The sequence below is a fragment of the Erythrolamprus reginae genome, chromosome Z (genome assembly GCF_031021105.1).
Source record: "Erythrolamprus reginae isolate rEryReg1 chromosome Z, rEryReg1.hap1, whole genome shotgun sequence".
Classification (NCBI taxonomy): Eukaryota; Metazoa; Chordata; class Lepidosauria; order Squamata; family Dipsadidae; genus Erythrolamprus; species Erythrolamprus reginae.
In genome coordinates this window covers 125,451,968-125,468,977 of record NC_091963.1, presented here as the reverse complement: position 1 = coordinate 125,468,977, position 17,010 = coordinate 125,451,968, and the positions used below count along the sequence as shown (strand labels likewise).

General features: G+C 39.4%; 1 protein-coding gene across 1 annotated transcript; it reads left to right on the top strand.

Moving 5' to 3' along the window:
- LOC139154075 (olfactory receptor 10A7-like) lies at positions 1–16,940 on the top strand. Its single transcript, XM_070728506.1, has 3 exons — positions 1–30; positions 645–1,037; positions 16,005–16,940. The coding sequence occupies exons 1-3, from the start codon at positions 1–3 to the stop codon at positions 16,938–16,940; spliced, it is 1,359 nt and encodes a 452-aa protein (XP_070584607.1).
- The last annotated feature ends 70 nt before the right edge of the window (positions 16,941–17,010 follow it).

Genomic DNA, 17,010 nt, shown 5'->3' with positions numbered 1-17,010 from the left:
ATGAAGAAATGGGATTGTCTCCAGATATTGGTATGACTAGTACTACAATAATATCAGTGGTAAGGGAAAGCACTGTAATTAATTGTACTTCTCAAAGGAATTTTCCTGTCAGTCAAGATCTTATGGAAATCTGGATGACAAAATGAAGAAACAAAGGCAGAGGTTATTTTAAGGAGGGTATCGCATCCAGGCTACTCATCAGTCTGCACCCAATGCAAATACCACTGATCACTGATTGGCTGAAATGAAGCCAACTCCAATATATAAAAAACTGTCAAAATGCTGACAGCCACTGCTTCTATTAGCTGAGCAGCCACACTAGCTGTCAAACTAGCAAATATGTTAGTGCTTTACTCTTAAGTAATAAAACATGTTAGTATTTACCATAATGTCTCGCCTCAGTCTGAAAGTCCCTTCCTGGGACACAATAGCTGGTGATGAGGAAGGGATAGTCATCCCAAGGTGCAGACATGAGAGCTGACACGAACCGGTTACTGAGCTGAGCTGTCATTATAAGCCACTGTTAGAGTGGCTTGCCACTGTCAGAGATGAAAGGTCATCCAATACTGCCTTAACAAACAACCTAGTTCACTATCTGTGGAGAATGACAGCCTTACCCATTTTTGCCACTTTTAATCCCACAGCCGAATCCTGTAGGACCTGAAATTGATTTTGACAGTACCAAATTAATTTCTAAAACAGAACACTACAGCAAAAGAATAATCATGGAAGCCATCGAGATAGAAAAACATCCCCAAAATATGAACAAGTGGGATGATACCTCCCGCTTACCAGACATATGGAAACCAGCACTCAAAGGTATCCCAGCCATAGAAACCAGACTCAGAACACACATTGTAAAACAATCAAGTAGCCTGCAAGTTCCAACCACTCAGGATATCACGCCTAATCTACAACCATTAACTAATCTGCATACCTCAGCTACAGCAACAATCCCAGATGATACCCCACTGACTCACCAGGAAGTTTCTACACAGCAGGCAATTGCTGAGCCATCAAACCACACCCAGCCACCAGTATTTATAGAAGGAAGGCAGCTCAGGTCTCGCCAGAAATTTCCAAATCCTACACGGGAAGAAACCCGAATATACCAAGACCGTCATATATATATATAAATTAGGTCAGTAGATACTTGGATAATATGTTCAATATGGGTGATTCCAAATGTATAAAAACAAAGTTTTTAAATTTAATTGTTCTTAAGTCTTTCTTAAATCCCCCTTCTTCTTTGTTCTATCTGCCTGAAACAGGTACATCATCTTGGAAACTATCATCATTTTTAATGCTCTTATTTTGGCCATTCTCCTCAACTTTTTCTCTTTCCAACTCCTCATCTGTTTTAACATTTTCCTCCATATTTGTCTATAATTAACCTCTTCAATTTTCCCTGGATTACTCAATAAACAAATTCCCAAGTATTTAATTTTCTTTAGTCCTAACTTCAACTCTGATTCCTTCCTAATTTCTATATGCTCTCTTGGACCTGTATTTAAACACATAATCTCTGATTTTTCCATATTGACCAATAATCTGATGAAGTGGACAAGGCCATTGGAGCTGTGAGTTCCGCCACCTGTTTACTGGATCCGTGTCCCTCCTGGCTGGTTTCAGCCAGCAGGGAAGTGACAAGGAGCTGGGTCCAGGAGATTGTCAATGCTTCTTTGGGGAGGGGGTCCTTTCCAGCTCCCTACAAGGAGGCACTTGTGTGCCCCCTCCTCAAAAAGCCTTCCCTGGACCCAGCCTTCTCAACAACTATTGTCCAGTCTCCAACCTTCCCTTTACGGGGAAGGTTGTTGAGAAGGTGGTGGCTCTCCAGCTCCAGTGGTCCTTGGAAGAAGCCGATTATCTAGGCCCTCAGCAGTCAGGATTCAGGCCCGGCTACAGCACAGAAACTGCTTTGGTCGCGTTGATGGATGATCTCTGGTGGGCCCAGGACAGGAGTTTATCCTCTGTCCTGGTGCTTCTTGACCTCTCAGCAGCTTTCTATACCATCGACCATGGTATCCTTCTGCGCCGGCTGGAGGGGTTTGGAGTGGGAGGCACTGTCCTTCAGTGGTTCTGCTCTTACCTCTCTGGTTGGTCGCAGTCGGTGTTAGTAGGGAGTCAGAGGTCAACCTCTAAGCTTCTCCCTTGTAGGGTGCCTCAGGGGTTGGTCCTCTCCCCCCTGCTATTTAATATTTACATGAAACCACTGGGCGAGATCATTCAGCGGCATGGGATGAGGTATCATCAGTACGGTGATGATACCCAGTTGTACAGTTCCATCCCATGTCCAGTCAACGAAGCAGTGGAAGTGATGTGCTGGTGCCTAGAGGCTGTTGGGGTCTGGATGGGTGTCAACAGACTCAAACTCAACCTTGATAAGACAGAGTGGCTGTGGGTTTTGCCTCCCAAGGACAATTCCATCTGTCTGTCCATTATCCTGGGGGGGAATTACTGACCCCTTCAGAGAGGGTCTGCAACTTGGGGATCCTCCTTGATACACAGCTTACATTAGAGAACCATCTTTCAGCTGTGGCAAAGGGGGGCGTTTGTCCAGGTTCACCTGGAGCACCAGTTGCGGCCCTACCTGGACTGGGAGTCACTGTTCACAGTCACTCATCACCTTGAGGTTTGACTACTGTAACACTCTCTACATGGGACTACCTTTGAAGAGTGTTCGGAAACTTCAGATTGTGCAGAATTTAAGGGGGTTTGGGGACAGCGGCATCGTGCATGCTATGAACAGGATTACCTGCCTGTGACTCTACATAGCCAATGGCATTTGTTTCTAGGAGACAACCTTGTCCAGGGTGGCTGTGCAGCACCCAGATCAGGTTGATAGGCCCTGGCTCTCCTGAGCCAACGGCATTCACCTTTTAGCAGACTGGAATGCAATTTTCTCTTTGGGACCTGCAGAGATGCCTGTGTGAGGTGGTGCAGGTTGAGGGAGGAGTCAGGGGACCAAGATTGAGATCTGACCCCCCCTCCGTGGCAGGTTTGGGGTGGAAATGGGCAGCGATAGCAACTGGTGTTCTCCTTTAGGGCATCTCTTGGAAGATGATGGGCTGCCTCTCACCAGGAACTATAGGCTCGCACAGCATCGGTGATTGGAGTGGGGGGTGCCCTTGGGATTCACCTAATCCAATAACCTGAAAGGGATTGGATGGTGAGCTCCTCCCACATGCTTTAAGGGCGTGGCCAGGAACCAGGTGAAGGTAGGTACCTTCACCTTGTTCAGCAAGGAGCTACGCTCATAGCTGCCGAGGAAGGTTATTATTTATTTATTTATTTATTTATTTATTTATTTATTTATTTAGCCCAATACACAATGAGGGTTTTAGTGGGTATATATATATATATATATATATATATATATATATATATATATATACACACACACACACACACACACACACACACACACACACACACATAGTAAAATACATGATGAAGGTTATAGAGGAGATACTCATAGTAAAATATATCTAAGAAAGAATAGAAAAGAAGATATAGTAATAGAACATATCAAAGAAAGAATAGAAGAAGAGATATAGGAATAGAAGAAAGGTATAGGAGATATAGGAGAGCAATAGGACAGGGGACGGAAGGCACTCTAGTGTACTTGTACTCGCCCCTTTTTTATATTTAATTTAAATTTAAATTTAAATATTTAATATTATATTTATATTATATTTATTTCCACCTCAAATTGTTTAGTGGCCTCTGCAGGTTATTTGGTTGATAATCAGTTAAAGTTCATTTAACTTTAATAAAGTGACCCATTTAAAACCCAGCTTTTGTTGTCCCTGTTCTTATTCCACATCCGATGCAATGCACTTTTATTTTATATGGAATAGAAAGCATGCCTTTGTTACAGAAATCGGTTTATTATACATTCTAGGCCTCAATTTTGACACATTTCTATCACAACAAATGATTACTTGTGTATTTCTTGCTCCAAAATTAGGAGAGAGAAAGGATCTTCCAAACATAATCAGATGTTCAGAGGCCATTAGTACTATCCTTTGCATTACATAAAGAACCCAAACTGCCTTTTGAATTGGCCAACATGGCAGAGAAAAGCTACTATCATGTGTTAGCTGACAACTTTTTAAAATCATATTTACTATGACTTTTAAAAGTAATGAAAATAATTGGCTATAAGCATGTAGAGAGTTGGCAGAGAAAACAGATGAAATGGCTTTTTATTCTTGGCTGTATAATATGTATTTTCCATAACAGAATCATCTTTGCATGAACACAGAGAGAATGTGGAAGGGAAATCATTACATTATTATGGAAAGAGAAAACTGTTACATAGACATATAATTGAATTTTATGAATCTTGTTTATTAATATCAAATAATGCCTGTTGCTTTAGGACATGATTTGCATTTAAAGAGCCCAAAATATCCAGTGCCCTCTTCATATCTGAGTCTTAATAGAATCAAAAGAAAAAATGCTAAATTAAACAATTATATATTTTTCATTATATATTTTTATTATCTTGTATTGAAACAGCAATTCAGAACTAACTTAGTGAATAGCCTTTGTTGTGACCTTGTTTATCTGAACGTTACTTTCGCTATTTAATGCCAACTCCCAAAGTGGCTTCTCCCAATAGCAAACTCTAGCCAAGATCCTGTAATTAACTATAATTGAGAGGCTGATACAGCAGCTACTCAATTATGTCTTGAGTCAGATTTACAAACTAAGTTTGGATTGAACTTTGTCAAGAAGTTGATTAATAGCCCAGAGACCAATTCTCAAATCCCTTGGCCACAGCTGCTTCCTCTCTTGCTTTGTAGTTTAATGAAATCAATAAATAAATGTGGCAGCTGCTGTCAGAAGAGACACAGAAGTGTTGTTTTCCACAGAATTATGTACACACGCACACACACACGCACCTGTCAACACAATGCAGGCCAGTGTCTAGGCAATCTAGGCATGAGGCAAACATCAGATTTTAATGCAACTGAATTATATGAGAATGTATTTTTTAATTGGTAATGTTCCTTGACAATACTCATATAGCAGAGAAACTTTCCTCTCATGATACTATGGATTTTTTTAGATGTCAAAGACCTCAAAATATTTTCCCTGATGTTAGACAGCTTCTACATACAAATACACAGTAAACACACACACTGTACTATAATGGATACTGAACAACACATTTTCTTATGGATGTTTCTCAGTTATATTAACATTTATTCTTCTAGGTTCTGACTTGGACGTATATTTTAAACTGCACTGCCCCAGTGATCAGCCTCTGTTTTGCCTCAATGATGACATCACCCTTACAGTTTTAATATGGGAGAACTCAAGGGCATCAATTAGTGAATTCTTTCCCTACATTTCCCCTTCAGTCCAGTGATATCTGCTAGCAGAAAAAAAACTACGTTTAAAAATATAGTGGACCATATTGAGTGACTTGAGGATAAGAGCGTAGGAGAGAGATTTAGCTACCGTTTAAGTTGTCTGAGTAATAGGTCACCATACATATGTTCATAATGTACTCATATGAGTAGGTACAGACATCCTACATGTTGCTGACCTCTCTCTGGGCAATTTTTCTACACATTGATCTACTATTATTCTGAGCTAGATATGTTTAAGCACATGGCCGCACTTTTCTGGAAATACATTAAATCCATGTCAAAAAATATCCCAGCTAACAGATTGCATACCTAGCAGTGGGAATGCAGCCTGAACAATGAGGGTGTTTTATCTTTCAAGCACTTTCGCATTTCATGGAGTACCCCTTCATTATGCAAGACCAACCACCTGGGTGCAACTACGTTGTGGCACCCTCCCAGGAGCAGGAGGAGGAGCCCCTCCCACTGCAAGCCTCTTCTTCCCAGCCAGGCGACGTTGACCCAAAGGCCCAAAGACAGTTGGGTCCCCACGGCAGATCTTGCTGCAAAGCGCCCAGCCCAAAAGACCATAGTGTGGCCACACAGCAAAGCCGTCAGTCTCACCCCGTGGGGGCTATCTGGAAGAGGGCAGAGAAAGGTTACCGAGCGTAAAATCCTGCTCTACCACCCCAGCAGGCCGCACGTAAGCTAAATAGGTCGCTGACCTCCAGCGACCAATCTCCCGGATCCTGTGACCCGGGAACCCAGACACTGCTGCACTAGTGGCAGCCCCAATACGGAATGAGTGTGTTCCATACCAGGCAGGGTCAAGGCCAATCGCGACTAGCGCCCTGGTCATAATTGCCCAAAATTGATAGTGGGTAAGAGGGGAATTGTCCTGATGACTAAAAAGGTACCCCTGACCCGTCTTCATGACGTCAAAGCTCCGCCTATGGAATTCCCTATAGGGATTCCCCACCTCCTTTCTAGCCTCCAGATCGGCTGAAAACGCCGCCGTCGATCGCAAAACAGCCTTCTGAAACAGCCGGGCGCTTCTTGGCGGCCTCCGGAACCCGAACCCGAATCCAAACTTCCGGGTTCGGCATTCGGGAGAACGCTGAGAAGCCCCCCGGCTGTTTCAGAAGGTGACAGCCAGGCGGCAGCGCTTCTCGGCGGCCTCCGGAACCCGAACCCGAACTTCCGGATTCGGCATTCAGGAGAACGCCGAGAAGCCCCCCGGCTGTTTTAAAAGGTGATAGCCGGGCGGCGGTGCCCAGCGGAGCGCCATTTTGGGATATATTTTTTTTGCACTGATTAATCGCTTTTACATTGTTTCCTATGGGAAACAATGTTTCGTCTTAAGAACGTTTCTCCTTAAGAACCTACTTCCGGAACCAATTAGGTTCGTAAGATGAGGTATTACTGTATACTGTACATTATGTACCAGTGGTGGTGAGCCTTTTTTCCTTACGCATCAAAAGTACATGCACGCACACTATTGAACATGTCTGAGTGCCCACACCATAATTCAATGCCTCCTACCCACTATGCATGTGCATGTGCTCCTCCTGTGCTGCCCCACCTCCATACATTCATGCACAATCCCTTGCTCCCCCATTTCCCAACTTTGGGTGGGCCCAGTAGGCCCATTTCTCACCCTCCCCAGGCTCCAGAAATTTTCTTGGAGTCTGGGGAGGGCAAAAACAGTTCCCCCCGCCCCACCCAGAGGCTCTCTGGAGGCTGAAAATGCTCTCCCAGAGCCTCTGCACAAGCCAAAAATCAGCTACTCAATGTGCACATGTGCACTGGAACTGTTAGAGAATGGCTCACAGCTGGCAGATATGGCTTCATATGCCACCTATGGTACATGTGTCATAGGTTCATCATCACTGCTATATACAATACATCACAGTTATTGTAATTATTACTGTGAGACCTCAAAAACCTTCCTTGAGAAGTAAATGTCAGAGAATCTGTCACAAAAAGAAAACCAAAAGACACAGCAGAATAAGATCTTTGCAAAACACGATGCATATACATAAATACAATTTATGTAATAGTAAATAAGCACCATTAGATTTGTACTATACAGGCACATCACAAAATGTCCAACTTTTATTTTAATGATTTTTTTCTTTTTCTCTGTGAGTTTAACTGTTCGTATTTTGTGTGTTTAAATAAAGTTTACTTTTATTTTTTTAAAAACCTATCCTGAAAGCATTTTCTTAAATATATGCTTTTTTTTAAAAAAAGCCCTTTACATTATGTTTGTAAAACTAAAATAAGTATGGTTATGCTTAAAAGGCTTCATTTCACCTACAAGAAATCTAATTTCTTTTCTTCTGGGTTTATTCTTATTGTTTTTACTAAAACCAGATTGTGTGTATCAAGTTCTGCACCATGAAGGAAATTCCAGACAGGCCTTCTTCTCAATTTACTAGATTCTAATTACAATTCACTTTTATTCTTATTCTCTACTTATTCTCTACTACTGGCAAAATGCTCAGTTTTTCCCAGGCACTGCCACAAAAGATGTTTCAATCAGATGCTTCCAAGCACTTGAATACAGTTTTTAGAATCTTGAAATATAGCTTTAGTATGTTTTCCTTTTTTCTATTGGGAACTTCTGCAAGTTCCCAATGATCTTATATGAATTAAAACTAACTAATGTGTGTCCTAAACCAAGTGGTGTAGTTTCCCCTTCTCTTGTTAGTATAGATGAATAGTAAGACAATGTATTATAAAAAATATACTGTAGAACATTACTAAATGATAAAGGAAACCCTTTCCTACAATTCAGTGCTTATATCTTTTTTTGCATAGTTCTAGTAGCTGTAACAAATAGATGGTTTAAGTTCAGAGGAGTTTTTAAACAAAATTCAGTTGTTTTTAAAAGAGCACTTATTTTTACTAACTAACTATATCAAATATAAGTACATTAACTGAAAAAATGATCTGTATTTTTATTATTTTGTATTTTTAATTTAATCCTTCATGGTTCAGTATATAGCAGGTTCTTGAGAATGAGTTGACTTGGCTGAGCTATGTTTGTCTATGCATATAGGGAAGGACCTGTTCCAGGCCTGACATTACAGATGTTAATACAGTGGTACCTCATCTTACGAACGCCTCTTCTAATGAACTTTTCAAAATACGAACCCGGTGTTTAAGATTTTTTTGCCTCTTCTTCCGAACTATTTTCACCTTACGAATCCAAGCCGCTGCTGCTGGGATGAAGGGGTTTCTTTCCCCCCCCTTTTTTGAAGAAAGAAAAGGGAGGGGCGGCTTGGAGGGGGAAAGACTTTGTAGAGAACAGCGTGCTTGCAGAGGCACTGAAAGGGTGTCTTTTGAAGAAAGAAAAGGGAGGGGAGACCTAGAGGGGGAAAGACTTTGCAGAGAACAGCAAAGGGTGACTTTTGAAGAAAGAAAAGGGAGGGGCAGCTTGGAGGGGGAAAGACTTTGCAGAGAACAGCAAAGGGTGTCTTTTGAAGAAAGAAAAGGGAGGGGCGGCTTGGAGGGGGAAAGACTTTGCAGAGAACAGCGTGCTTGCAGAGGCACTGAAAGAGTGTCTTTTGAAGAAAGAAAAGGGAGGGGCGCCCCCCTTGCCTTTCTTCCTTGCCACTCACCCTTTAGCCTAGCCTTGCTTCTTCCACCCGCCCCCTTTAGCTGCTCCCCCCTGCCCTCTGTTCGCCTCCCTTCTAAAGTTTGGGATTTTCCTGAAGGATTTGCACGCATTATTTGCTTTTACATTGATTCCTATGGGAAACATTGTTTCGTCTTACGAACTTTTCACCTTACGAACCTCCTCCTGGAACCAATTAAGTTCGTATCATGAGGTACCACTGTACCTCTTTTCATCCACTGTCTCTAATCCAGTTGCTTCCTGGAAACACATGACCAGAAATCCAAAAGATGTCTGCCTGTTCAATCATTCAGTCTGCCTTTCATCTCTTGCATGGTGAAAAGTGCTGAGTGATACTTTTCCACCTCAGGTCATGCCTGATTCTGAAGAGGATGAACCAGGTCCCTCAGGGTACCCTTGGCCGGAGGGGGGGGGGCTGCCAGAGGAAGTTGAGAGCAAGAGTGAGGCAGAAAGTGACTGGGGAGAGCCTGAGGGGGCTGACGTGACAATGGGAGATTGGTCTCTGTCAGACAGTGGGGAAGACATATTAGAGGGAAATAGTTGGATTAACCCATGCTATAGAAGAATGGCTAGAATGTGAGATGAGATCCAGAGTAAAAGGTATTAATTCATAGCCTTAGCTCTTCAAGGTATGATGTCACTTCCAGGCAATATAAAGGAAGGGTTGTGGGAAATGGGGGCATGGATCTTCAATATATGTTCCATGGAAAAGCCAAGAAACTATGGTGTGCTTGAAAAGCATTTCTAAAAATCATGATCTCTGCCTCAACAGATATTTTGTGCTGGATTTCTGTGCGCAAAAGCATTTATTTTATTTTATTAATTTATTTCTTTGTCCAATATACAACAATACACAATGAAGGTTATAGAGGATATAGTAGAGAAGAAATACAGTGATACCTCATCTTACAAATGCTTCATCATACAAACTTTTCGAGATACAAACCCGGGGTTTAAGATTTTTTTTGCCTCTTCTTACAAACTATTTTCACCTTACAAACCCGCCGCCGCCACTGGGATGCTCCGCCTCTAGACTCCCATTGCCAGCAAAGCACCTGTTTTTGCGCTGCTGGGATTCCCCTGAGGCTCCCCTCCATGGGAAACCCCACCTCCAGACTTCCATTGCCAGCAAAGGGCTTGTTTTTGTGATGCTGGGATTCCCCTGCAGCATTGCAAAAACACAGAAGTCCAGAGGTGGGGTTTCCTATGGAGGGGAAGCTCAGGGAAATCCCAGCAGCCCAAAAATGGGCGCAAAAATGGGCTGGCAAAAGGGGTGAATTTTGGGCTTGCACGCATTAATCGCTTTTCCGTTGATTCCTATAGGAAACATTGTTTCGTCTTACTAACTTTTCACCTTAAGAACCTCATCCCAGAACCAATTAAGTTTGTAAGACAAGGTATCACTGTACAAGATATTTCTATGTTTTGAGTTATCTCAAAGGGGTTATCTAAAGAATGTGAAAATAATATAGTTTGGCGCACTTCCCAGACTCGGAGTCGGAGCTGGTTTCTTAATGAGATAGAATTCTGCTTCATATGCTACTTAAACTATGCATTGAATTCATGTATCCTGTCTGAGTTTTATTTCTAAGAAGTCGTCAAGCTGTGGTGGTCACAAACAGACTTATCAATTAGAATTTTGAATTGGAAGTCACCTAGAATAAAACTTAAGCAAAGTGCTGGAGAGACGAGTTGGAGAGCGTAGGTTGAGTTGGTGAATTACTCTGCCAATGGAAAAGTTTAGGACTTTTTAAAAAAGATTAAAATGGGAACAAAAGGACTGCCAAAAAAAGTGGAAGCAGCTATTTAGCACAGAAGACTATGAAAGAAAAATATTGCTAAAGAAAGCAGCAATTAAAGCCCACTCTTTGAGAACTCTTGGAAATATTGTTACACTAAATCAATTTTAAATTATGAAACTAAGAAATATGAATTAATTTAAAAGACTTTAGTATATTAAAGTAGAACGGCATATAAATACAATAAATAATAATACATTAACTAACAGGAAGAATGGCCTTCGGGAGCCAGTGAGGAGTGCCATCTTTTGGCTGGAGGAATTATTATTCTGGAAAATTTTGGTGGATGTTTAGACTGCTGCTGATCTTGGATTGGGAATATCAGGACTATTTTAGGCTCTGTGACAGATAATTGCTGGCAGCTGGATTGATAGTGAAGACAGGTGAACAGTATTTTTTTGGAATATGGATGTTTCTGAAGAAGAGGAACTAAATACTTTTTTAAAGAACTATCTTGAAGATTTAAAGAGATGCTTCATGGAGTGTAAAGACAGATCTTAAACAGCAATTGAGGAAGCTTTGGAGCGCAATGAGGACTTTGATAACTTGATTGTAAGAAGTAAAAAAAAAAAGTAGCAATGTGGAGAAAAAATCAGAAAGAGAGAAACAGGTAGAAGAAGACACAGACAATGATGGAGATAAAAGTGAAGGGAACGATGAGAATGGCCAGATTAATGATTACATTGAACTTTTTGAATCAAAAGAAGGACGGGAGGATGAAGAATCAGAGAAAAATAAAGACAAAAGGGGAAAGAATTTTGCGAACAGGCTAAATATTATAATGATTATACTTAGGAAATTTGGGATGTTGAATGATTAATGTTTATGATAATTAATATTGTTATTATAATGAATTAGTTTTCATTGAAGAGTTTAAATCTAATATAATTATGATTGAAGCACAATAGCTTAGATTTATTAGAATGGAATGGAATGGAATAGAATAGAATACTTTATTGGCTAAGTATGATTGGACACATAAGGAATTTGTCTTGGTGCATATGCTCTCAGTGTACATAAAAGAAAATACAGATTTGTCAAGAAACATGTGGTACAACACTTAATGATTGTCATAGAGGTCAAATAAGCAATGAAGAAACAATCAATATTAATAAAAATCTTAGGATACAAGCAACAGGTTACAGTCATACAGTCCTTAGTGGGAGGAAAAGGATGATAGGAGTGATGAGAAAAAACTAGTAGAAATAGAAGTGCAGACTTAGTAAAAAGTTTGACAGTGTTGAGAGAATTATTTGTTTAGTAGAGTGATGGAATTCAGGAAAAAAATGTTCTTGTGTCTAGTTGTCTTGGTGTGCAGTACTCTGTAGCAACGTTTTGAGGGTAGGAGTGAGGGGTCCATAAATATGTTCAGCGCCCTCTTTTTGACTTGTACAATATACAAATCCTCAATGGAAGGCAGATTGGCAGCAATTTTTTTTCCCCCGTTCTGATTATCCTCTGAAGTCTGTGTCAGTCTTGTTGGGTTGCAAAACCAAAGGTGCAGATGACAGACTCAATGATTCCTCTGTAGAACTGTATCAGCAGCTCCTTGGGCAGTTTGAGCTTCCTGAGTGGGCGCAGAAAGAACATTCTTTGTTGTGCTTTTTTGATGATATTTTTATGTTACATGACCATTTTAGGTCTTGAGATATGATAGAACCTAGAAATTTGAAAGTCTCTACTGTTGATACTGTGTTGTCTTCGGAGAGGGGCGGCATACAAATCTAATAAATTATTATTATTATTATTATTATTATTATTATTATTATTATTATTATTGTGAGAGGTGCAAGGATGGAAGGGTTTCTGCTAAAGTCTACCATAATTTCTACGGTTTTGAGTGTGTTCAGTTCTAGATTGTTCCGGCCACACCACAAGGTTAGTTGTTCAACCTCCCGTCTGTATGTGGAGAGCAACCAGCAAAGGAAGCAAGCAATAGCGTTAAACTTTAATTGGAAAATGAAACAATCTTTGTAATCTGGGTGACGAAAGTAGATAAAGGAGGTGGCATGATATTAATGACATATACTAAGAGTAATGGATAGGACATTAAGAATTATCAATGATTATATTTAGTAGATGATATATGTTTATTAAATTGCATTGAAGTATTTTTAGTGGGGAGAATAATTATTTTAAAAACCCCTTTAGAATTATCCACTCAGGGAAGGATTAAGTGAGAATAAGAGGAAGTAGGAAAGAAGGAGAGAAAGGAGATATAGTAGAAGGGGAGGTAGAGAAGGAAGGGGAAAGGAGGATGAGATGGCAGTTGGAAAGGGGAGAAGAAGAGAAAGGAGAAAGAATAGAAAGGAAGGTAGAGAAGGAGGTAAGAGGAGGAGATGGTAGCAGGAAAGGGGATAGAAGGTGTAAGAATGTAGGTATTAGAGATAGAATAGCCACCTGAGATAGAAAGAGGGGAGTGGAGAGCGGCATGATTGAATAGACTGAATAATAAAAACTAAAATTGGAATTTAATCTACATTATTTAAGTAATAATACAGTATATATATTGATTTGTATTGAAGGTATAAGAACTATTATGTATGTTTTTTGTTTTGGAGAAGAAAATAAAAAAACTTTTATGAAAAATAATTAACTGTTGTACCTCATGATTTTTGACAAATGTATATTTTATTTTATGCACACTGAGAGCATATATACAAAAGACAAATTCCTTGTGTGTCCAATCACACTTGACCAATAAAGAATTCTATTTATATGAACAACCCTGTCTCTCACACAGTTTTACCTCCCCACCCTCTCTGTTAGTATTTTAATAGATATTATAAATAGAAACTTTTAATGTCTTGAGCTTTTTGAAGCTTTTTCTCCCTGTAGTATGAACATGGCTGTTGTTGGCTACCATGGGAACAAGGTATACCTTTATGTGCCACACACATGCTCCCAAATGTAAAAAGCTGAGAACCTTTTTTTAAAAAAAAAATCATCTCATCCCTTATTTCCGTCTGTTGTTCCCAAAGGCTATCAATTCCTATGGAACTTCCATAGCCAGCTTTTCTATGATGTACTTCTATGCAGACCCTAGATATCTATTGATCACTGTAAAAGAGTGATATGACAAACTTGCTAATGAGGACCAACAGAAAATGGACACACCAGCTATAAAAATGGTAAATATTCCTTCTTCTCTGTGGCACTTTAGAAAGAATTTCTAAGAGAAATGAACCCAAGTCTATTTTTCCCATACAATTTATTCATCCATTACTTCAATTTCCTTTGTCTATATGATTGCCAATCAAAGCAACCAGTCTCTGATTTGTTCCTTTTGAAGGTAGCATAATTTGAAGAATAAAAAAACAGAGATATACAGAAAAATCACAGTCAATTGTGTTTAGCACTTAAGAGTGGCACTTTAAGGTAAGTGATTTCATTCTATGTTCTTGATTGATATTTCGATATCCAATAAAAAGAACTGGACTGTATGCAATAGTAGAATGACATCACCTTAAATGAATAGATAGAAGATAGTGATTTCTTTTAAGACATTTGTGGCATGTCCCTCTGTGGCATATGATTTCTCTCAACTTACATAGGTCTAGATACTAGAGACTCCAAATTCTGAGAACAAAAGTGATTCCAATTCCTAGCACTGTACATAGAAGAAAACTTTTTTCTTCAAAGTTTTTTAATAGCAAGAAAGAGAGAAGGAAAACACAAAACAATTGCAATTGGAAAGATAGTAAAAATTATTCTAAATATTATAAAACCTCATGAAAGTCCCACAACAAGAAATGGAAATTAAATAATTAAAGATTTGTTTGGGCATACTTGAACTCCTCTACCCGCCCCCTTTGAAAATCAGGATAGGCAGCACACTTTCATAGCTCGGCAACAGGAAGTCAATTAAATTTTGTTCACTTCCAGATGGTAATATTTTACTATCAAGATTTATAGCATATTTTAATTTTAAAAGTTACAGTGATGATACCAGAGAAGAAATAATGAAATATATGTGGACTTTATATGTAGTGCACTCTAGAAGTGCAAGAAATTATTAATTCTGCTACATAAACTTGATAACTGTATAAAGCAATGATACATATAGTAAATTATTATCATTATCATCATTATCATTATCATTATCATTATTATTACATGATTAATGTACCAGTCTAGAAAGCAGGAGTCCATGAGTTCAATTCCTCCCTTAGCCATGAAAGACAGCTGGGTGACTTTAGGCCAATCAGTCTCTCTCAGCCCAACAGGGTTGGTGTGGGGGAAATAGGAGGATGAAGATGTGTTGGATATGTACCCTGCTTTGGATTGTTTGTACAAATAATAAAGATATGATACAAATAAATATAATGTAATGTAAGACAATTCAATTCAATACAATAATCCTTGGAGAAGGGCAGCATAAAAGTCAAACAAACAAACAAACAAACAAATAAATAAATAAATGTTGCATTTTTCCTATATTATAAGATGGATATTTTTTTTTCAATTTAAACAGGATTTTATAATTCTGTATTTTGTATTGTTTTTATTCTGTAAGCCGCCCTAAGTCTGTTGGAGAAGGGCGGCCTAGAAATTCAAATGAATGAATGAATGAATGAATGAATGAATGAATGAATGAGCAAACAAACAAACAAATATTGCCCTGATCACATTTATGTGAACACACCACTGAAGTTAACAAGATAATTTAAGGTCTAATCATCTTTAAACCAAAAGACGCACAGCAATTTGTTTGATATCAGATTTATGATCTTAGATTATCTATAACAAAATTGTATAACAGTACACATTTTTCAATGTTAAATTGAGGTGGACTTAAAAACTAAAGATTAGTAATTTGAAATTATTGAAACTTAACTCCTGCATTTTTGTTATTTTTCTCCCCAGCCAGAAATGGTATTTGGGGGTTCTCCAAACTGCACAGAATCTTAGCTTGAGGTTCTCCCAAACCTCTGTAAACCCCAGCAGCCCACCCCTACTCGGTTCCCTACGAAAATATATTGGATGAGTGAAGGGATCAAGAAGTATATTTCACAATTTGATCGACATATATTCTAAGAATGTCTTAACACCACAGTGATTAAATAAATGTTGAGAATTTCAGTCTGGCAAAACTAAAAATACTAAGTTTTGGGAGGATAGTTTACAAAGTTTTGATTTTGTAATTAGAGAAGTAGTCACACTCCCTGAAATCCCTCTTCTTTTCACTTCCCTTTTTTCTAGATGAATGCTAAACTGCCAAGACACTGGGAGAATAAAAGTACTGTGAATGAGTTTGTCTTACTGGGATTTCGTGAAAACCCTGTACTGTTCTTTGCTGCCTTTCTTGCTGTCTATCTGACTGTGGTCCTAGGCAATAGTCTTGTTGTGATTGTGACAACAAGGGATCTTGCCCTCCATACACCTATGTATCTTTTTCTAAGAAGTTTATCAGGTCTTGAGGTATGTTACACTTCAGTCACTCTTCCCAAAATGATAGCCAGTCTGGCCACAGGAGACCACTCCATTTCTTTGGAAGCTTGTGCCTCCCAAATGTTCTTCATGCTGTTCCTAGGTGGTGCTGAGTGTTTCTTACTAACTGCCATGGCCTACGATCGCTATCTTGCTATTTGCCTGCCCCTGCACTATATGACCATTATGAATCAAAGAATGCTCATAGGACTGGTATTTGGTTCTTTTGTTCTCAGCTTCCCAATGCAGTTGGTACAAATTGGACTCATCTTTTCCCTTCCCTTCTGTGGCCCCAATGAAATGGACCATTTCTTCTGTGACATGCCAGCAGTCCTCAGTCTGGCATGTGCTGATATCTCCACCAATGAATTGCTAGTATATATAGAGAATGTTATATTTGCTCTGGTTTCTCTAGTTGTCATCTTAACCTCCTACGTTTATATCACTAGAACTATATTACACATGCCATCAGCTATGGGGCGCCAGAAGGCTTTTTCCACTTGTTCATCTCATGTGATTGTGGTCAGTCTTTTCTATGGCTCGGGAATGTTGGTATATCTACATCCCCAAACAACAGATTCTATTAAGATTGACAAGTTACTTTCTCTGCTTTACACAATCATCATTCCCCTTTGCAACCCCCTTATCTACACTTTGAGGAATAAGGAGGTAAAGGCTGCCCTGAAGAGGCTCTTTACTAATAAATAGCCTTTTTGATGTAGGCAAGGATATTGTTAAAGACATCAGCTGAACACTTCTCTTGCTTTAAGAATCTTCA